The sequence below is a fragment of the Vidua macroura genome, chromosome 10, assembly GCF_024509145.1.
Source record: "Vidua macroura isolate BioBank_ID:100142 chromosome 10, ASM2450914v1, whole genome shotgun sequence".
In the NCBI taxonomy this organism is placed as follows: domain Eukaryota; kingdom Metazoa; phylum Chordata; class Aves; order Passeriformes; family Viduidae; genus Vidua; species Vidua macroura.
This window is the reverse complement of record NC_071580.1, coordinates 5,890,608-5,913,160: the sequence shown is the minus strand read 5'-3', so window position 1 is coordinate 5,913,160 and position 22,553 is coordinate 5,890,608. Positions and strand designations below refer to the sequence as shown.

The following is a 22,553-nucleotide window of genomic DNA, read 5'->3' as shown; positions in this document are numbered from 1 at the left end:
CAGAAAACTGTGAGTGCTACCTAAAGTGAACTAGTTAATAAAAACTTGTATGCAGTTTCCTAAATTAATCCCCATGCCCTTGCCTTCCTTGTTTGCTTATTGCTCTCCTTGTAGATCTGATATAGACCATTTTTACAGTCAGGACTAGGTCATATAGACAATCATGCTCATAGTAGAGTGTTATAAAAAAAAACCCACAAAATAACAAGCAGGAAACGATTATCAATACACATCAGCATCCAAAAAAAAAAAAAAAAAGAAAAGAAACAAAAAGAAAAAAAGTAAACAAAAGGTCTGGCAGTACAGTGGGAAACAAAGAAAATACACAAAGTATTAGTACTCCCTCACCTGGAAGACTGTGTTCAGTGCTCACCACCCTATCTCAAAAAAGACATGGCAGAAACAGCAGTGGAGCAGCTGGCAAGCAGATTAGGGATGATCAGGACTTAGCCTTATGTGGAAGGAGACATTAAAATACCTGGACTGCAGGTTTGGAGAGGAGACATGACAGAGGGATAGAGATAATGAATGATACAGATATGGTAAGTCACACCTAACAGCTGTGTTAATGCTGGAAGAAAGCCTTTTGTAGAAAGAAAAGCAAGAAGTTTCAACCTGAAATAAAGAATATGTCTACGGTTCCTCATGGGGAAAAAAACCCCAAAAAACAAACACACTTTTTTTTTTCCAGAAAAATTAAATTAAATCTTCATCTCTCAAGGCATTATATATAACCCTAATACCACCCACAAGGGAAAAAAAACCTCCAGAACTGATGATGTGTTATGACATTACATGACTAACTAGTGTGACTGAGGCCTGTGAAGAAGTCCAAGCAGAGTTATTCTGAATGAGCTATTAAACTATTAGACCTTCTGTGTGAGATGAATTCACAACCCTCTTTGAAGGATTGCTTACTGGTTTTGCTCTGGTATTTTGTAAAGTCTCTTTCTGGCCCAGATGTAGACTTTGGAAGGGGCTCTTTCCCTATTTCAGGATACCAATAAACAACAGAAAAACAGTTCTCAACAGTGAGGAACAGTGATGTCAGACCCACAGCAATCCCTGAGTGTCACTGGGTTCCAAAAAGTGGAAACGTTTTCTTTTTCTTTCTTTCACCAAGAGAAATCATTCACTTGCTGTCAGTGGATCACAATGCAGCAACAGATTGCTGAACATTGCCCACATTTTGTATTTGCTTATAAAATTAGAATATCTACCCACTATGTTTTGCAGTGACTGCTGCCTGGGAACAATATGAACGGAACACTTTGATTATAAAAGCATTCTCTATCAAACTGGAGTTTCACCAGCCTTGTTCAACAAAATATTTGAACATGTTGTTTAATAAGGAATTCAAAATGCTTTACAAAGAGATGATTTTTTATGTACCTGTAACACAATCTTTTCAATCAACTTTGGGGGTGCGTAGGTATGGAAACGAGAATTTCTTTCTAAAAACAGATATGCAAAGTGTCAACCTAGATTTACATAATAATTTAATGTAACAAGATGAAATCTAAATCTTATAATTTTGCAACTTGTGTGTTGCACCATGATATGCTTAATTATAGGTTGCACTGACAATGAAAAAACCGTAGGATTTTCAACTCGTTAAATGACAGGAATTACGAACCAAAATGAATGGCTTTACATGCCTCTAGGTCATTAATGGAAGTGCCACTAAACACAGGGGGTCAAGCAGGATAAATGCTTGCTGTATAATAATTTCTGTTTAGCCTGTGAACAGACCATGTGAGAGGAGAGACACCTTATTAAAATAATGCAGGATATTTTGATTGAGAAGGAAGCATCAACTTACTGCTGGAGATGCCAGCTGAATGAGCAGGGGCAAAACATTACAGCTGGTGCCTCCTTTGAAATTCTTCATCTTTGCACATCTCTCCCTCAAATAGAGGCAGTACCCTAAAGCAAATGACTGCAGGAAAAGCAGAGGAGAAAGGATGGTCATGCTTGCAGAGGCAGCAGCTGTCCTTTCTCAGAATCACAGGGAAAAATGAAAAAAAGAGAAAGGACTGGAGATAGAGAAAAAAATACCCATCAGATACCCTTGAAGGTGATGAGACAGGATAGTGTTCAGGTTAGTGATGGGCTGGCCAACAGAGATTCACCATCAAAAAGAGTCTCTTTATCCTGTCTTTTCTTGTTATACGTCCCATCTTCAACCATGTCTAATAGAGCTATAAAATCAGTGTTACGTTTTTTGGGTTTTAAAATGCTACCAACTATCACATTTCATCTACTCCTAATGATTTTAACATCTTAGTTACACTTCAGATGCTCGTTCTTACTCCTCAGATCAAATGCCAGCTAAGGTTAGCGTTACAGAGATGTGCTTGTCTGTATGTGTGTGTATGGTGGTCTTTAAGAAAAAAGAAATAAATTCCACCCATGGTGATGCTCTGCAGTCTTTCATTAAGCACTAAAGATAAATTTTGCCTTCTTTCTGCACTTCTGTGAACATAAAGGTGAATATTTCATGTGTATGAAATGAGCAAAACCCCATCAAAACGACAGAGAATCAGTGCCATGAAAATATTAAGACTCAAAGCAGTTGAGGAGGAATGACTGCAGTGTCAACCAGGAAGAGCAGAGAAAGAAAAAAAGTTTAACATTGATTGTCTACAAAATATTACAGTGCATTAGACATTTCACTTGTGCCTATAGTAGAAGACAGTTGTTATGGCTCTTGTTGAGCCAGACATCCATGGGACAAACTGGGCACTGCTACTGACTTCACTGATTTATATATCCTTAGATACCTAAAGTTCAGCATATATTGGCAAACCTCCAAAAAATAGTTTCTGATTAAAAATGTAATAATAAGATGAAAGGTATAGAGAAGATAGAAGACTTGTTAAACAGCAACTGAAGCACACTTTTTATTCTTTTTCTTGCCTCTGTTTCACAATTCTGAAGACAGAACGTCTAAACATGGCAGTTTCTGCCTTTCCAACTCCATGACAGCTATTTGCAAAACATTAATAACAGCAGACTGGTAACTTCAAATTCATGAAGGAAATGAAATCCTTCATAGAAATTAAATCCACTGTGCTAATTGTTTCCTCTGTTGCTTTAAACAAACCAAAAGTCTGGTGAGAAGTACACAGTTCTGCATTCACAAAACTGAGTCATTATTTCACTAACAGGAATAAATTTTTTTCCACCTTCTTCATTCCATTACTTAAAATACGAAATGACTGGCCCACCTCCTAAGGGACTGTAAATAAATTTCCATCCTTTCTTCACAACCTAATAAAAGAATATTAAAGCAAGCATGATGATGTTTTGATGATGATCTGCACACTAGGAATTGTAGCAACAGCATTCATTCATGTTGCAAAAACCCTTCACCTTTTAGGTAAATTCACTAACTAACAAAATAATCTCCAAATGATCTTATATCCTGATGATAACATTATATATGTACCTCATCAAAGGACAGAGGGAGGTTGTGCTTTATGTCGCAGTTGCATTTAGAGTTCTATTGTTCAATCATCAGACATAGAGAACAGTAATTATTATTCATAGAATTGCATAAAACTAGCTTAAGGCATTATTGAGACACAAAATAAGTCTGCAGCAAGTGTTAAAACCATATTAAAATTAAGACAAGTAAACAGTTACTTGGTACAAACTACTGACACTCTCTGTGGTCCATGTGGAACACCTGCTGCTCGTGTAAAAATATGCTTTTTGTAACTACAATATCCCCTTCAGATCATTCTCTGTTTAAACCTCACATATTCTGTCTTGCCATAAATCACACAATGAGTACAAAAATGTGTTTTTCTCTCCTCTGTATTAGTGAATTATCTGGAAAAATAGGATCCTGATCCCAGCTATGACTCCCACCCATCGTAAAACAAATAATCAATACAAATGACAAAGGGATACTTACCAGGAAACACAGCTCCTTTTAGATATCCAATGACATTAGAAATTGTCTTGTAAGTTGTGACAGACTGAATGTTCAGACTGATTGTTTTTTTGCCTGTTAAAAGATGAAAAAAAAAAGAAAATGTTGAACTTATTTACCCAGCCAAGAAACGTACAGGCTGAAGACATAAATTCCACATATATTAAAAAAAAAGAATTTAAAATGAGGTTAAAAAAACCTGAATAGGAACCACAGATTAAACACGAAATATGACATAATTTTCTTAGACCTATTTTAGCAGCATGAGTCAAAGATGGAATCTCAAAAGAGATCTCTACTCCTTGAGTTAAAAGATCATTGAATTCACTCAATAAATGCTGCCAGAATACAACAGAAAAAAATGGTAAGAGCAGGATTTAAATAACTGTGTGATAACAAAATTTTCCTTAAACTTCATAGGTTTTTCTCACTTAATCCTTCACCTAGGTCAATCTATCAATAACATTCACAAAAATATGCCTGGTTTATATTACATTTTCTTCTGGAGAAAAGCCCCTGTGTTAAATCAGATGGGAGCAGTCAGACCTCCCCACAGCATTGCCAGCACAGCCTTTGGTGATGCTCTTGTGAACACTGGCCAACAGAAGCCATGGTTTTTGGCTTAGCTGGCATCAGATGAGGAAATGGTGCAAATGCAAAGGCAGAACTATTTCACAAGCTACTAAAATGTAAGGAACTTGCCAGCACTGCCACACCATTTGAGACTGTAGCATAGAATAAAGCCAGAGTAGAGCAAATATCTGAGTTAAAAGAAGGTGGAACACAGTAACCACACGAGTTCCTGCAGTTTGTGACAGTGGAAACCAAACAACCAACCATGGGGAGCTGCTGACACCTTCCAAATGTTGCATTCGCATGAAAACAGACTGTGTGAACATCCAGATCATCTGAAAGGTCATAACTTCTATCCAAGAGGAATGAAAATGTCTTCAACTGCTTGAACTCAAAAAGCAGCAGCATTGTGACAATCAGCAGTGGCTGACCCCAGACCTGCAGGGGGATTCTCCTCCATCCATGAATGCTCCAGCCCTGTGGCAGAACTGTGCTTGAAGCATCTCTGGGACAGAATTCCTCCCATGGAATATCCCAACTGTCACAGACCACAGTTAAAATACTCCACAGGTCATTTTGCTCTCTATGTCCCAGGCCATTATCCTCCCATGGATCTATTTCTGACAGTTTCTTCCCAGGCTTTGTTTCCTGAGGAGCACAGAATATGTGAGTGAGGAGTTTACAGCAACACATGAAACAAAAAACAACACATGGTAACCGTTCTTCAGGGCTCATTTGCTGGTTCATATGGTAAATTTACTTCAAAATGTTCCTAAAATAAAACACAATATATTTTAATTCACTAGTCTTCACTGATATTTATAAAAAAGCAAGTGAACTGCTAGTGTTTGTTTAAAAAATGAATTAACACTAGTTATTCTATTTTTTATTCAGACAAAACCTCTTCAGTTATCAACAGATGTGTCTTCTCTATGACAATTCTGGTTTTGCTTGAACAAACCAGTAAGGAAAATGCAAACCAAGCAGTTAATTAAAAATAAACCCTGCACATGACTTTGCAACAATCAGTCACAGCACGTTAATATTTTGATTTGTCATGTAATTAACTTTGCTCTTCTGATGTAAGTTACTGTATTTTTAAATTATTATTAATGCCATGTAAATGAATTGTTTGTTCAATAAATCCACAAATATTATTTTAGAATTTTAAAAAATCATTAAAAAAATACTCCAAAGGATTCCCAAAGGGTCTTTTAAAACAAGTGAAAAAGCTCAAACCATCTATGTTGATCAAGCAGCTTAAATTTAACCTAAACTATGCAAGTTACTTCTTGCTGCTGTTTCTCACCTACAACCGTTCTAGAGCTAATTTTTTTTTAAAGACACATTTTAACGTCAAAACTGATTTCCTTTCCTTTTCCTACAACACTTTAGATGTTTGTTCCTTTAGGCCACTTCTCAGACAAAAAGAAGATAAATCCTTTTGAAGACAACTGACTTCATTGTTTTTCCTTAAATAACATCAGCTATCCAGTCTCTAACTGACAATAAAGACACAGAAAATTAACTTCTGGCAATACCCATATTCTCAAATCAGATCCTGGAGTTAATAGTCATGTAACACAGTAGTCAGCTTAAAGTGACTTGGGCTTAAAGGCTTAGAACACCAGATAAAAAAACTGAAACTGCTCTTTGGAGTATACAGCAGAAGCAAAATTTAATCCCCTCTAAACAGTTCTGACAGCAAACCTCTTGTCCTAACACTGTATTTTAAGGATCTTGACAACTTTCTCTCTTTTTTTATTTTTTTATTTTTTTTTTAATTTTTTTTTTCCCTATCCTCTCTGGAAAGCTATGAGGAGACTTTACCTTAATAATATTCAAGATACACTCTCTTTATGTAAGCTAAAAGCTACTTCTGGGATAGAAGAGCACAAACATCTTTACTGGTTTTTTTTATTATTTCTTGCCTGACCTGGAACTTTTAAATTATCTCATACCAAATGACTACCTTCTCCTCTGACATTTACACAGTTATTTTTAGAAATCCATGGCTATTTTTCCTCTCATTTGATGGAAAATTTTAGTATTTCAGATGCAAAAACCCTATTTACAGTAGTTATGCTAAAAGAACATGAGTTAAGCTTGTTTCTCTTTTTTTTTTTTACTTTTAACTTCATCCCAAGCTCATGTATAGAGGAGTATAAGCTTGAGTCTCATTTTCAAACATGTTGGTTAAATTCCCCATCATCAGACAGTTTTCTGAGCATTTGAGTATTGGATTTTAAAAAGTATCTTTAGGAACTCAGGTTTGAAAATGGAACTCATTTGACAAGATTTTTGCTAATAATTGAAAAAACTTCTCTACATGCACATTTAACTGAAGTATAGAAGAATCAAGTATTAACTGAATTCAAGGATTTCAACAGAATCAAACCTGGATCATAAAAAAGCTATTTCAGTAGACTGCTGAAATAAAGTACATTAAATAACTTCAAGTAATGCAGTTTTTGAGATAGTTCCTGTTGAAATCAACACCTGAATAAATGTGAACCTGTCTGAAATCCCAACTGAACTAGAGATTTCAAACATCATCGAACATCCATGCTCACATGACTTAGGGGACACTAATTGAGATGAAGTAATCAGCATAAAACTGCACTTGACAGATCATCATGTCAATTTGAGTGCAAAACCTTATTTACTATGTATTTTATGTCAGTTTTCAAGCTCAAACACAGAACTTTAAGTGAAGAAATATAATTATCACATGCATTTATGTTACAGCAGTACTTACAAAAACACTACATGCAACATGGTATACATAGAAAAGTGAATAAATATAAAATAGTATATACTTAATAATGTATATAATCTCAGAAAAATATTGTGTGATACTATAAAATTACATATGCAAAAATGAATACTGAATCTATGCAATGTGCAGTATTGTTGAGATATAAAACTATTTGTATAATACTATTTGTATATAGTATAAAACTATTTGTACAGTTTTTTATATATAATATAAAACTATTTGTACAGGAATGTGTCAGAACTGCTAGCCAGATGTCCTTGTAACGAAAAGCGTTCACTTTTTTTTTTGTGTATAAACAATACACTATCTAAATCTGGTATCTCAAATATTTTTCCCTAATAGATTTCTATTTGATTAATCAACTATGTTGCCTACTGACAACATATTCTCCTTTTTGAACAAATATTCATAGATCTTGAGTCTCCAACTCTAATCTTAGTATGAAGAGCTTAACTAATAAAACTCCTTGGTATTTGATCATCATCTTTTTTGACCTACAATGAGGAATCCAGAAATAAAACTCTTCAGATGAAGAGTTTTTGAAATAAGACATGCCTAGAATAAAGTCCTTTAAGGGGGCTCTAAACTAGGATGGCCTAATGTGATACAGAATAAATGTGTCACAGTCAACATCAAAGAGAGTTGAAAATGCTTCAGATGGTAGAGTTGAATTTCATAACCTCACACTACTTTCATTCTTTTCCTGCTTTATAGTAATCAAAAGCAAAGCATCACACAGGAAAACACTGGTGCAGAACAGAATTCTGAAAATATATCTTGATCATTTACAATTCTGGTAGAAAAACTCTCAAGGCTTCAGTTGGGAGTAGAGGGAAGATATATAAAAATGCTTCACACTGTTCATGCTTAATTCTCATGAACTTCTGTTTAAAAAAGGAACAGAATTTAAAGTGATCATGAAAAGAAAATCTGAGAGTATTGGTATAAAAGCCTGTAAGTTTTCATATACAGGATGTCTGAGTTAGATCAGAGCTCCCTATTTAACTTGTTCTTCTTTCAAATGCCAGTAAGAGACATCTGCAGAACTTTGTTATATTTCTACTGTTATGTACAATGACTCCAGATTTGGTAGATAAAGTAACAAGCACTGCCACACAATCTGCTGGCATCTTTCTGTATTTGCTTCCTTGGATTCATGTTTAGCATAGTCCAAATACCCAGAAATTATGGTATTGTTTGCATATTGATATTACAGTGTGAGATGGCCCAGCCACAGTTTATTAAATATGGGAGTCTTTATTTTCTCTGACAGGTAGCAAACTATGAAGGAGAAACACATATAATATTATCACAATGCTGTAGTTTAACAGGAGGAGATATTCATTTTATCACTCCATGCCCTTCCTCTGACTGAAGACAGTCTTGATTTGCAGTAGTGCGGCACTTGGCAAAGAATTTTATTTATCTTGGATGAGAATCATATAATATGGAAAGTAACAGACTCTTCCAATTATTCCTTTCATATAATTAATGATTCAAATTTCACATGATCAGAGTTGACTATAAACTCAGTAAAATGAACATATGACACGTGGAACTACATAAAATAGATGTTCAAAGTGTCATAAAAATTCATTGTGTTGTGCTACAAACCTTTCCAGTAACAGTCAGTTCTGGTTATCTGTTCCACTCACCCATTTTGTCAGAGGAGGTAGATTTGTTTGCAGCCTACAACGGAGCTCTGCACTGCAGTCACTGTGATGATTCACTATTGATCAGTGACTGTATTTTGTAGACTAAAAAAAGGTTACAAAAGATCAAAAGATTCTACCTAGAAAAGCATTTTGATCTGAGTAATTTTACTGTCTGCAGCAGAATGCTGGGAGTCTTTGTACACTTGGCTCTATTATTCACACAGTGTTTAATATCATTCAAGTTACTTAAACTACTCGTGCCTTGGCATTATAATTTTAGAAGTATAAAAAAAATTACTCCTATTGCACAGGAAAAGGCATTAAGAGGTGGTAAGAAGTGGGATGTTTAAGTGAGATCACTTGCATCTACACTTCCTACCAATTGAGCTGCCATACTAGGTCACACCATGTGACCATCCAGCCCTCATCTCCAAGAGTGACCAGCAACAAAAATGTGGAGAAGAATGGAAGAATAGGATGAGCCACAGAATAGGAGGATGCCCCAGATACCTGGAGACTGATCATTACTGAAATCCTGGATTCTTCTCACCTTCTCTCTTCTCAGACATTAATCAGGTTGAGTATGAAAACTGACACTTAAAACCAAAGGGAAAAATTACACCTGTAACACTGATGTGTTTAAATAGCAGGCTTCCAGGATTTCCATTCAAACCAAAGCAGATCATCATTAGTATCAAAAAACACTTTGTAAATTAATTGCCATTAGATAGATTTACATTAAATACTCAAGAGTTTAATTGAAAAAGGGTAATTTGTACATTACTGCAATCTCCCAAATAGTGGGAAACTTAACAACAACAAAGGCAGTTCACTGTACACAGCAAGACTTCCTTCATTTATGTTTATAGGAGTGCTTTAGTTTTACAACAACCCTCACAATGTTCTAGCAAATATCCTAGTGAGATTTGACTAAAAAAAAAAAAAAGAAGCTTCTGAAGTTTACAGTTTCTCTAAAGAAGTTCACTCTGAAATTCCTTCTAATTGCCTATCTTTGGGAAAAAGTTCATGGGAGCACAGAATTTCAGATTAATGAGGATTAACAATAATATAACATACTGAACAAAAAGCAAATCTAATTACTGACTTCATCTAACACCAAATTAACAGCTGACTTCAATTCCCACTATTTGCTTTATAGGTCCTGAGCACTCAATCTGTGTGGGATGTTTGCCTCCATCCTCCCACTCCCTCTGTCACATTTTGTCTCTTGAAAACTGCATGGCTAAGGGGAAAAAGCAGCAGTGAGAGAAAACTATATATAAATGTTTAATCATTACTGATGAATCTGCTGTTCAGCTTTTTGAAACATAATGATGAGAGAATGATGATCATTTTATCCTAACAAATTTCAAGCCAACCAATCATCTGAATTGCTCATTCACCTCTTTTGACAGATAAGTGATGAGTCCTACGTCAGAAGTAAAATCTCTCTCTTTTAAGCTTCTTCAAATCAACAGGAAGACTGCAAATTCAACCTTTGCTCTTCCCTAATGCATTGCTGTCCTCAGCATTATCTCTTTAGCAATTACTAGTATTAAATAGTTATACACCATTTCTTATCATGAGACCAGGCTTTTATCTCTTCCATTAAGGATGCTACTGAACAACAGCAGACTCTGTGCTCCAGAACATCAACAGCTTCACCATTACTTCAAGGAAAAATATATTACAATACATTACAGAATTATCCAAGGCTTCTTCTTATAGTGCCTATTTTCTCAATAAATTAAGACTAAAAAAAAAATCCCCCATGGATTACTGTGGTTCAGAAGCTTTACATGAAATCACACACAAGCTGTTGTGTTCACCCAGAGTAAACCAGACATGGACTGGCTCTCACTAGACTGCTGGCTTGGAATATTCTTCCTTTCCACAAATTCTCCTCTCACAGAATTCCTGTCTTCTCACAGAAATAAAACAGACATGCCACACCTGTCACAGGAAAAGCAGAATAAGCTGCCCTTTAGGGTGATTCTGTCCTGCAGCCTCCAGAAAAAGCTTTTTGAGAAACAGACACTGTGCAGCCTTTTATCTTTCTAAAACGAGTGTCATTTTCCAGCCCAAATTCAGGCTTTGCTCCAGGCACTTCAGCTGTTGAAAATTCCTTCAATACTAACAAGCTTCATGCAGCCTACCTGGAATGGCTAAGCACTTGTTCCTTCCAAAATGGCCTTTTCCCCTTTTCTACTGGTTGTGGGGACAATAATTTTTAAAATTAAAAGTTTATTTTTAAAAAAATCTAGTCAGCCATGCATGGAAAACAATTGTCCTGCCTAACCACAAAAGCTTAAGCCATGAACATGAGGCTGCCTTCCTTTTTAGTATGTATAACTACAAATGCTAACACAAGGCATAAAATTAATCAACCTTTTTTATGACTTGTTGTATTGTACTCCTATTCCACAACAATGTTCCAAAAGCAATAAACAAGGGATACAGCACATGATACTACATTGGTTGCCCTCAAAATTTGTTTTTACTGTTATCATCACTGTGTGTAGCACAGGATACAGTGGCTAAATTAATTTGCCTCCTCCTTTCCAAGACCACAGTTTCAAATAAATTCATTTAAATGGGCATTATAATGAAATAAACCATTTTTTTTTCTGGTGAAAGATGAACAGGTACAAAACAAGACTGTTTACTGAAGAAATTACTGTTTAAACGTGCACCTTATCTAGAATGTTCTCTGGAAGACGTTCTTTTGGTGAAACACTGTGATGGAAGAGTAGTCTTACTTTTTTTTTCCCCTTCCTGTATCAGCAAGAAGCTTTTTCAAGCAATAATGTGTTTGAGTTTGCTAATGGCATTATTTCTAGGGAGATATTATGAATGCATTCATCTGACTCTACTCAAGGTATTGTGTTCTTATCATGATGCCTGTTTTCCTGGTGAAAATTGGGAGAAAAAGCTGCCTGAGGGTTCAGGTAACAATATACTGTTTATTCAACAGCATATACAAATTAAGGAACACAGAGACATATTTAGAATTTAAGTGTTATTAGTCCAGAAACAGAAAAAAAAAAAACACATAGAATAATACAGTTACTGATGCCTTAATGTTAAAATAACATTACTAAGAGTACAACAAGGCCTAACAAACCATACTGCAGCACTGACAAACCTCCCCAGTGATGGCACCTACACAGCGAAGGCTTTAAGTCCATATTAAGAATTAGTGCTCAATGCCTTCTACTATTTTTTTTTAAACCACAATTTCCATCTATCAGATTTTAGGAGCATAATTTTTAGACTGTTCATAGCCTCTTCTAGAAAGCACCTAAGCAAAACACACCATAACCAGCTAAACCTCTTAGTTGTATAGTCGTAGAAAGTGGATTTGGATTCTGAGAGGAACACCCCATAGGTGAGGGGTATTTGAAAAGCATTACCTGCAGCTGGCAGTTGGAGGGGTGTACACCTGTCTTTTTGGGCAGTGTCCTCAGGCAGGGAAACAAGTTTTCTGGCAAGCAGTGCAGAAATTGGTTGTACCAACAGCGTTGTGAGGTTCAGTCGATTCTGCCTGTAGCTTCCATCTCAAATGACAGAAAGGGAAGAGCAATTTAGTAAGTGAAAATTAGATTTCTCTCCTTCATAAACCAAACACAAAAATACAAATCTCTGCCACACAACTTAAAACAACTGGTTTAGATAAGCAGCTGTTGTTTTATACTTATAATACTGAAAAAAATAGCTTCTTTAAGAACATATACAACAAAGTTACATGTGCATATTATGGTATCTGGGCAAAAGTTCCACAAGAAACTGTTAAATGAGTCTGAGCAGATATTAGACTGTGAATTAAACAGAACAAATTAAATTGGTGTGTAGTTAAAGGAATCAATGAAAAATGGAAATACTGATCAGCAGTAACTTTCAAATTCAAGTGAAAACTGAACAGCTGAAGGAGGTCTGGAATAAGAAGAGAGTAAACAGACACATTGAGTGGAGAAAGGTATGATCAGAAAGCATCAGAATACTTCATTTACAGCTGAAACATCTTAAGCAGACATAGCACAAACCTCTCAATATCAGCAGTTTAATGCAAATATTAAGATCTCCCTTTGACTGAAAAAAAAAGTGTGTTTGCATACAGACGCCTGTCTAACACTTGATCATGGAAAGGTTTCTGATGAGATAATGAGATATTTTGGGGAACCAACTGACAGAACTGTGGAGAAAAACTTGGCACACAGAAATGCTCTGAAGCACTTCAGGAATAAACAGCTGTTTTTCTCAGCTCTTTCAGCTGGCCTAATATGGGGATCATCTCTTCCCATGGAAAGCAGGAACACTTCTGGCAGATGAAAAGCCCAGCCCAGAAAAGGAGGGGAGGTTGATGGCCTGGGGCAGGACACAGCTCTAACACAACCTGCAACAGCCTCAGTGCACCTGCCCCTGCTGAATCGTGTCCAAGCCTTCAGCCAGAGATTCAGAATACAAGGCCTGTCCCCGAGACCTCTGTGAAACAAACACTGTATTTCCTGTCAACATCGAGTTCTTTACTACCCAAAAGCATCCTTTAAATTCTGTGGGACTGCAGGCACAAAGGGAGGAAGCTATCAGCAATCAGCAGCATGTTTCAAATAAATTTAGATTAAACTACTATCAGGTCTCTTGTTACTGAACCACAATATAAAGAAAAAAAGAAATCTAGATACATTATCAATTTTTTTTTTGTTCTCGAAACTCCTGAAATATTTTATAGTACACCTTTAATCCTAATGTAAAAATTGACCAAAGCTGTATCATTTAATTATGGAAAAATAAAAGGTGTTGTTCACCTTTAATACTCAGTGGCAAGGTGATCAATGTTCAGTTTGAAAGAGTCAGACAAATTTTTAGGTGGAAAGGTAAAGCTGGTTCAAATATAGTTAAAAAAAAAAAAAAAAGCTTTGTCTCATCAAAGTTGGTCTGGGTTCAAAATCTCTTAAAGTTGTCACTTCAGTAAAGTGATGGCAAAATCAGTTTGGTCAAGCTTTGAGAGTCTGTTTCTGCACTCAAAAAGAATCCTAAAAAGTCCATCTGAGATGTGCAATTGAGACATTATTTTCTTTCCAGTGTTTGTCAATCTGCAGACTGTATTACAGGGGCAATGAAGCTCAAAACATTTCAGATGAGAAAAATCTCTCCATTCTCCAGTTACTCACAACTTGAGCTTCATACCTGAATAACCTGTGAAAGAAACAACTTTCAAGAACAACTTACAGGAGAAACCCCTCCATATTTAAAAATGAATAATTTCACAATAGAAAATGGAGTTTGAAGGATGTGAGAAAAAGGAAAAAGAATCTATAGAAAGGCAGATTTAAGTTATCTGGGCAGGTTTATCTGGAAGAAAAGCTTTCTAATAGGAGGAATACATAAAGAGTTGCCTAGGCAGGCGATAAAATCTCTTAACTGAAATCTTTTTAGAGAAAAGTGTAAGCAAACATCTGTCAGGAATGATGCAGACATGGCTGATGCCTTCCCTGAGGGAAGGTGCTACATTAGATGACCTCCTGACATCTTTTCCAGACCTAAATTCCATAAAATTCTCTAGTAACTAAACTTGACGAACTACTAACAGAGAAAAAAACACTATTGGAATTCATATTTAAAAATGCTTGAAAAAGAAAATAACTAAGAGTTCCTTTCCCTCTGCCAGGCATTTATTAATTGCCACTTGTTAAGGAGGCTGAGGAAAGCAATCATGACCAGACTTCAAAAATGAACCATCCAAGACCAATCTTTCCAATGCACATTTAAAAACCTGGAGATTTCCAGGGCTGCTACTTAAAGCCTAATTATTCAGGTCTTAAATACTCATGGGCTTGGTGCTGTAGTGACAGTGAAACAGTGCAGTGTAACTTCAGAAAGAAACCAACACTCTGAAAGAACTTGGGGATTCTTGCTGGCACTTTCTCTGCTGGATGCCAAGCCCTTCAGCATCTGTGGGAACAACAAATGCTTCAAGGATCATTTAAATTTGACATTTTGCTGGTAATGAAATTTAGTTTTATAGCATGAAACTCTTCCAAGAAGCAGAATTCTTTCTTCTCTGCAAGTCTAACAATGTAACTGTGCCAGGCCCAGAACTACTATTCATTTCAGAAGGTCCCTGGAGAACTTACTGTAAAGTGAGAAGGAAAATACATTAATCTATTATTAAGTTAATTTTATGAGCACAAAAATGAGGCAATCTTTAGAAAGTTTCTGCACAGAAAGCAAGGCCTGAATTTCTGCTTCTGCAGTGACTGTGGTTTATGTCTTCCTTTTCAATGCAAGCATAAACCTTGAGCAACAGTTTCCACACTGCTCAGCCTGGGACACGCTCCCCCAACCCAGCATTTCACAGTGCTCCATCACTTAACTTACTGGTACTGACAACATGCTCTGGCATTTCTGAATTTAATAGTAATACTTGTGCACCATACCCCACTCAGTTCTGAGCAAAAGTACAATTTTATCGTCATTTCAGTGACTTTTTTGAAGGCTGAAAAATCAGAGAGTTAGTCACAATGTCATACTTCTCTAGCCCAAAATTATTTTTCACCCACAGCTTCCTCAGTATTATGTGAAGAGTCTTTTATTTGCATTTCTCTAAGAAGTTTTGTGCTATATGAATCAACTTTCTGTTCATTTTTGTTTAAATTCCAGGTTCAAAGGAAGATTGGCTAGAACATTGTACTTCATCAATATGTGTTTATTCAAAGCACCTTCTGCCAGGATCAGATAAAACAAAAAGTTAACTAAAACTGTCTAAAAAGCTTACTGACAGAATTCATCAAAATAATTCCTTCTATGACCTAAAACACTGTTTTAATGATGTTCCCCCAAAAATACAGACAGAAAAAAGTAGTCTGACTGAGCACCAAGCAATAATTGTTCTTTGACTTTCTGCTGCATTAATAATACAGTAGTATTAGTTTTGAAATATCTGAAGTGAATGGCTCATTAATTTTTCACCTTAAGCTTAATGGAAATTTGACAAACAGTTTTATGCTGAAAATAGACACCCCAAGCAGGACTTCACAGCACCTGATGGGAATAAATTAGAACATAAAAGACAGAATAGCATGCATTTGGTCAAATAAGATGGTTTTGTCAGTTCCTGAAGTGAATAGTTAGTGTAATGCATTCCTGTGAAAGAGGCATTCTTACATTTATTCATTCCCAGTGCACATTCTGCACTGTCCTTTGTCAGCACTTGATCTTGTATTAAGCACGACAAACCCAAAGATGTATAAACTGACATGTCATAGACATTTATGTTATTTGTGCTTTCAACTTGTACCCAGATTCCCCCCTGCCTTTGCTGGTAATGTTCAACAGCTGTTAACTCCCACTGGTTATCCTGCAGTCAGTCACAATGATCTGTTTCTATTTCCCTGAAAAAATCAGGTTATCTGTGGTTTTTCTGGCTTTTATCTAACCAAAGACAGAAGCTGCAAGGAGCTTTGCAGCACCTACAACAGGAAGGCTCTGGGTACTGAACTCACACCACCACTGCTCATCACCACAATTTTGCTAAGCAGCAGCTATTTGATTAAATCTTCAGCTACAGCAGCTTACAATGCTGTCCCCATGTCCATTGGACTCTTCAAAAAACCAGTCTTCAATTAAGCCTACACATCCCATTTAACCTCTGCTAGAAAATGCACCCACCTGCTACACCTCACAAAGTCACTGACATGTTTTTTTGCCCTGCTAAATTTTCTCTTTGAACAAAGAAACTCATTCTAGCTGTTATTTCTTGCTGGAAGTGGATACAGTCAGAATATTGACCCAGAAAAACTGGTGCTGTTCTGCAAGCAGTTATGAACAGAAAATTCTGGGAAAGCACTCCCCAGCTGCTCACCTAAGTCACATAAAGGTTTTTCTGCATATTAAGTCAAACAGAGACTTCTTCCTCTAACAAAAATGGTGCTGAACACTCCAAGGTGTTTAAAATAGAAGTAAGAATGGATTTTATTAATGCCAAGGAGAAGAACATAACTTCAGACTTTCAAATATCAGCAAGGAAAAGCAAAAAAATAACTGGCACAGAAAAAAGTTACCCAAGAGGAGCAGAACCTGGAGCAGGTGCCTACAGTGTAGAATTGATAACAAGCAGTTTCCTGCTATGTCTTTATTCACTTCTCTATAAATTATCCATTAGAATTGCAATATGGAACATATGCCAGTTTTGAAGTGCTTTGCTTCACTAGTCTCTGGTAGAAATATGGAGGAAGAGAAAAACATTTGCTTCTCTTGTGTAAAAAAAAAAAAAACAAAAAAAAACCAAAAAAAACCCACAAAAACACACACACAAAAAAAACCCAAACCAAAACAAAAAAAACCAACAAAAAACCCAAAAACAAAAAACAAAAAAAACACAAACAAACAAAAACAAAAACAAAACAAAACAAAACAAAACAAAACAAAACAAAACAAACAACTCTGAAATTCTGCAACCAGGGATTTTAACAACAGCCACAAGAAAGGCCTTTCAAAGCAGCTTTGCAGGCAATGGAGCACGAGATGACGAATCACACCAGCGTTGTGTGGCAGCTTTCATTTCAGGATGCATGGCCACAAATGGACAGGGGATGCTTAGAACTATGTAGTGATTGGAGATATGGGTGAGGAAAATGTCTGTGCCTGTGAAAGGTTTATCCACATTTACAGAAAATACAGAACTGAAAGGCACTAAGCATCACCTCCAAGAGAAACAAGCTAGTGAGACTGCTCAGAAAGTATCTAAATTTTTTTTCTATTTTGTCTTAACATTGCTGATAGTTAAAAAGAATTTTTTAAAAACACCTTTTTAAAAAAAAAAATCACATTCTCATGATGTTAACAAAAAGGTTTAAAAGAAAACTGGAGATACCATACCACCTGTGATAAACTCCCCAGATAATAATAATACATCCACTGATACACAGAGAAAACCAGAAACCTACAGAACTACTGGTTTGCTTTACAGAGTATATTCACTGTATTCTGTTTACATAATATTTTGTCAACAGAGTGGTTGCAAATCTGTGTATGTATTACTCAAAACTGTCTCTTTAAACAGATTTCTGCCATCCTTAAAAATAAACCTAAATATTCTATAGTTGATATGGAAAAAAACCCCAAACCCTCCAGAACTTGCTGTCATCTTTTTCCCTCCCTCACAAGGAAATGTGCTTAACCACCATGAAAGACAAAAAAACCACATCACTCCCCTTTCTCTCACTGCAAATCACTCTTGTCTTAATGCCTAGTTAATGTACTTTAAAAGTACTGTCACTCTTATTTCTTTTTAAGATACGCAGAATAAAAAGCAACACATGTATTGTGCAAAAGCAAAACTGCTTTGGCACACTGATGCAAAACCATCTCACTAATTTCCCTGCTCCTTTCTGAGAATATTTAATTAAATGGCAAGAATAAAAAGGAAACCAAACAACTTTTCCCAGTACTCTCATCATTTTGAATCCCCCTTTCCACTGAGCTCGTTGTAGTGGCTGATAATTAAAATGACACAGAAGTGGCCAAAATAGAGCAACATTATGTAACATTTCCACACCAACTGACATGAAGTAAAAATTTTCCTTTTTAAGTATCCTACAATTGTGTAACTACAAAGTTGTAAAAAGGAAAGAGCATTTCTTCCACACATTACAAATAGCTAAAACATGTTTTTATGTTCTACTAACAATGGAATGTAGCAGAAGAGAAAGGACAAGACAATTCTCAGGTTTTCCTGTGTTAGCAAATGCCTGTCTCACTACTGAATTGAAAGAAACTTTCCACCAACAGACAGAAGGCTTGGCCACAAAAAAACCCCCAAAAAACACTGCCCAACATTTTAACAGTGGTGGTGGATATTTAAAAGATTTGATAAAAGGCTTATGGATTACAAGAAAAAAATAAATATCTCTTGATGCTTTAAAAAAAAAAGCTTATTTTAAAAAATCCAATAATCATATATTTAGGTTTCTGCACAACTTATTGTTTGCCATCCATAGTGAATTCAAACCAGCATATTCAATACTTTAGTATGTAATTTTGGATTCTATTCTTGATAGCAGAACATCTGCTTAGCACCTTATTCTGTCATTAAATTCAAGATCATAGTACAACCCACTGTATGGGGGGTGTGTGGAAAAAATCAATGCTGAAAAGATTGGAAACACTCAGAACCATCAGGCATGCAAAAAGCTGACCACAAACTGCTGGAACCATTTTATCCAAATGCTAATTTGGATAACAATTTGATATCTTTTACTTTCCTAAAATATGCAGAGGTATTAATCCCATGGAGTTCAGCAGAACAACTTGAAGCTATTGCTCTGATGTTCAAAATAACTTGCACAATCCAAATTATTAAATAGCAGACACATATTTGGACTTTCTTTTTTTTTAATCTTTATCTTAGGGAAAACTACTTCAGGAATCCTATACCTGTTTGTTGCTCCCAGAAAATTAGCTATAGGATGTTCTTAAACTGAAATCTGGAGGGAAGCTCACGTGTGCGTGTGTCTGCAGGAGGGAACACAAATCAAACTGATGAACTAAGCTTGGCACAGGTGGATTTTAAAACTCATATATTACAGAATATTTTCAATTCAAGTGCAAAGGACATTATGGAATTTTTTATCAGTTCCATTAGAAAAAAAATAAAATAAAATTCTCTCTCTCCTGATGCAGGCAGCCAAGCAGAAGTATCCTACAACAGAGTGGGACCATGGAGTCACAGCAGCAAAGAGGGCACACAGCACCTCCTGCATGAATTATGTTTTCTATTTACCACTTCAGGAAATAAGGAACTTCTGGCACATTAACAGGCTGGTCTTGGAGCTTGTTCCCTCACAAACTAAACCTTGGTGATGGCCACCATTGATGGAACAAACAACAAAAAAGTGAGACAGATCTTCTTTCCTCCAGTGATGATGGAGACTAAATATAGTCAAATAAGGGTCTTGCTTTATGCAAAATAGGTTTTCAGCTGCCAGAACACACATCAGGTAACATATACCATCCTTATTCTGATTATGAACAAGGACAGATTCCTATTTACTCATACTAATGAGATTTATTGTTATTAAAAATAATAAAAGCCCTATAGCGCTCTGCAAGGAATGGAATGGAGACAGAAAATCTGTAAGAAAACACTCAAAGTGACAGGTTTAGGATGACAATTATTTTGTTTATAGCACGTAGTGAACATTACAATGACTCACAATCACATGCTGTCTGTACATATTTGGAGGACAACATGAAATAAAATTGTGTATGTTATCTGTGGATGAGGATGCTTTTCTTAAAGTAATAAACATCTCTGATGCATGCTTCCAAATTTGTTTGCAACCATTCAAAGCCACATTTTGGCTTCACCACAGTTTAATTGTGCCAACACAGTTGTTTGAGGAGCCATATTATGAACCAGATCAGCACACTTCAAAAATCAGTGCTCTTAAATAAATGAGCAGAGCAAGAGGTTAGCTGGGATGAGGATATGGAAGGCATGGCAGGAATTCCTCCAATTCAACCCAAACCCTTCTATTCCCAAGCCACAATTCCTGGGGATACCCATGTCCTCTAGGACCCAAAGTATTGCCAGACACAGGATGACACTTAGATGTGCACGTCAGTTCAAAAGCTTCTTACAGATTTTAAGAAAATAATTTAAAAATCTTTATATTATAATTTTTCTCTGTTTTTTTTTGTTTTTTTTTTTTTTAATAATTAGAGCATACTTCAAGAAAACCATTTTAGAAAAGAAAGCCTCTAATATTCTGGCTGAAAATGATAAATAATTAATATGCATCTGCTGTTCTAGCACTTTAAAGAAGCTGCAGTGATAATTTTACTTGCATGCTATTAATGTCAAAAACTTTGTAAAAGAAGATAAATCTACTAATAATGCATGTCTAGCAATGCTAAATATGTTAATATCATTTAGTTTTGTTTTGGTGAAGCATGCAATTGGAACTGCAGTGATGCTAATTTTCACATTAAATTCTGACTATATGTATCAAAGGCATACAAAAAGCTTAAAAAATACTCTCTATCTGCTTTTATTTTGTTCTAAAGGGCTTTCACCCAATCAAAATAAATACAGAGAAAAATCAGTGATTTTAAAAAGCCAGACTGCATTGGAAGTGTTCCAAGTCCTCAGTTCATCTTTATTAATCTTTCAACAGTCATGATCCGATAAAGTAGATATATGTGGTCATGTACCAGTAATAATTTGATTAAAATTACTGAAGAAAAAGAAATACCCTGGTAAATCAATCTCAAATGACAGTTTCCTGAAATGAAGATACAGGTGTTCTCCAGACCCCTATTAATCCTGTCGATAGTATAGAGCGGAGAAAGAGCTATGCTCAGAAATTGCTAACATTCTGAATCTATGGAAATCCTTGTAGCACATCTTGGTTTATTTCTTGGATTACAGGACAGAGAAAAACAAACCATAATCTATTTACAGCACTCCTCAGAGATAGAAACACTGGTATTTAATTTACTTAATAACTTGCTCATGTATTTGCAATGTTTTATTATGCTCATGCTGCCTCGTGCTGCTGCTGGATTCAGCTTCAGAAGGCGATTGCAAACACGCAGGAGAACTGGATTTTATTTTGTTCACAACAGCACAAAATAAATTTTTCTGTGAATATTCATTCCAAACTCCAAACAGAGCTCTTGGCCCTAAATGATTTCTGAACCATCTCTTGTAAGGAGCTTTGCATCCTCAAACGAGTTTGTGTGACCTGAGATGAGCATGAAAAATTAAACATTTTGTTCAAATAACAGAGTTGAGGTGCTGGTTAACGTTTAGGTTAAACTTCCTGAAATTCAAGGACAATTTGAGTCAGGAAGATCACAAGCAAAGAAAATTTGTAAGAAAATAGAAAATAAGGTAACATTTGAAAGAAATAATTCATTGTTGAAGAAGGGTAGAGCAGCATCATTTCAGAATATTGCACTTTGAGCCATGTTTTAAATTATGAGTCAGTGATAAACATATATTCCTACACATATTTTTAAAAAACGCTACTTAGGATTATTTTTCAAATTAAATAATAAGAACAACATTTCCACAAACACAGTCGAGATTATTGCAAATTATAGCTAGTAAAATTCAGCAGAAAATAAGTATATTGTAATTTGAATTGTTACTTAAAACTAATTTTAAAAAGTGTCACCAAGGTGTTTTGTTTTTTTTTTTTTTCTGGGGGGAAATAAATATTTTCGATAGCTTATATTCACATATAAAATAATGCAGAAGGAACCTGCTAGTGGTGTTTGGGATCTCAGGTCTTTAAACAAAGAATGACCTGCAAAAGATCCAATGCTATAACAGAATAAACATGGAAAGACAAAGATAGTGCTACAACAATGAAAAATGAACATGGAAAACAATAGGAACTTTATGGACCAAAACCAAAATACTGAAAAATAGGCACCATGTTCTAGATTTTTCTGCTTCTACATGTGTTAATTTGCAGAAATATCACATTTCAGAAGCAAAATGTTAGCAGGGAAGTTCCACAGATTTTTCTCATTCCCTAGGCAGGCCCAAAGCATTGTTTATAATGAACACAAATGTTATCCTGACTCACCTGAAGTC

General features: G+C 35.7%; 1 protein-coding gene across 1 annotated transcript in view; it reads right to left on the bottom strand.

Annotated features, from left to right (window-relative positions):
* The window catches only part of NAALADL2 (N-acetylated alpha-linked acidic dipeptidase like 2), a 416,276-nt gene that overhangs the window by 91,844 nt on the left and 301,879 nt on the right, over window positions 1-22,553 (bottom strand). The window contains exons 8-9 of the mRNA XM_053986839.1: window positions 12,361-12,504; window positions 3,923-4,015 (exon numbers count right to left, since the gene is read on the bottom strand). Coding sequence (XP_053842814.1) covers window positions 3,923-4,015; window positions 12,361-12,504 — 237 coding nt within the window. The remainder of the gene's footprint in view (window positions 1-3,922; window positions 4,016-12,360; window positions 12,505-22,553) is intronic.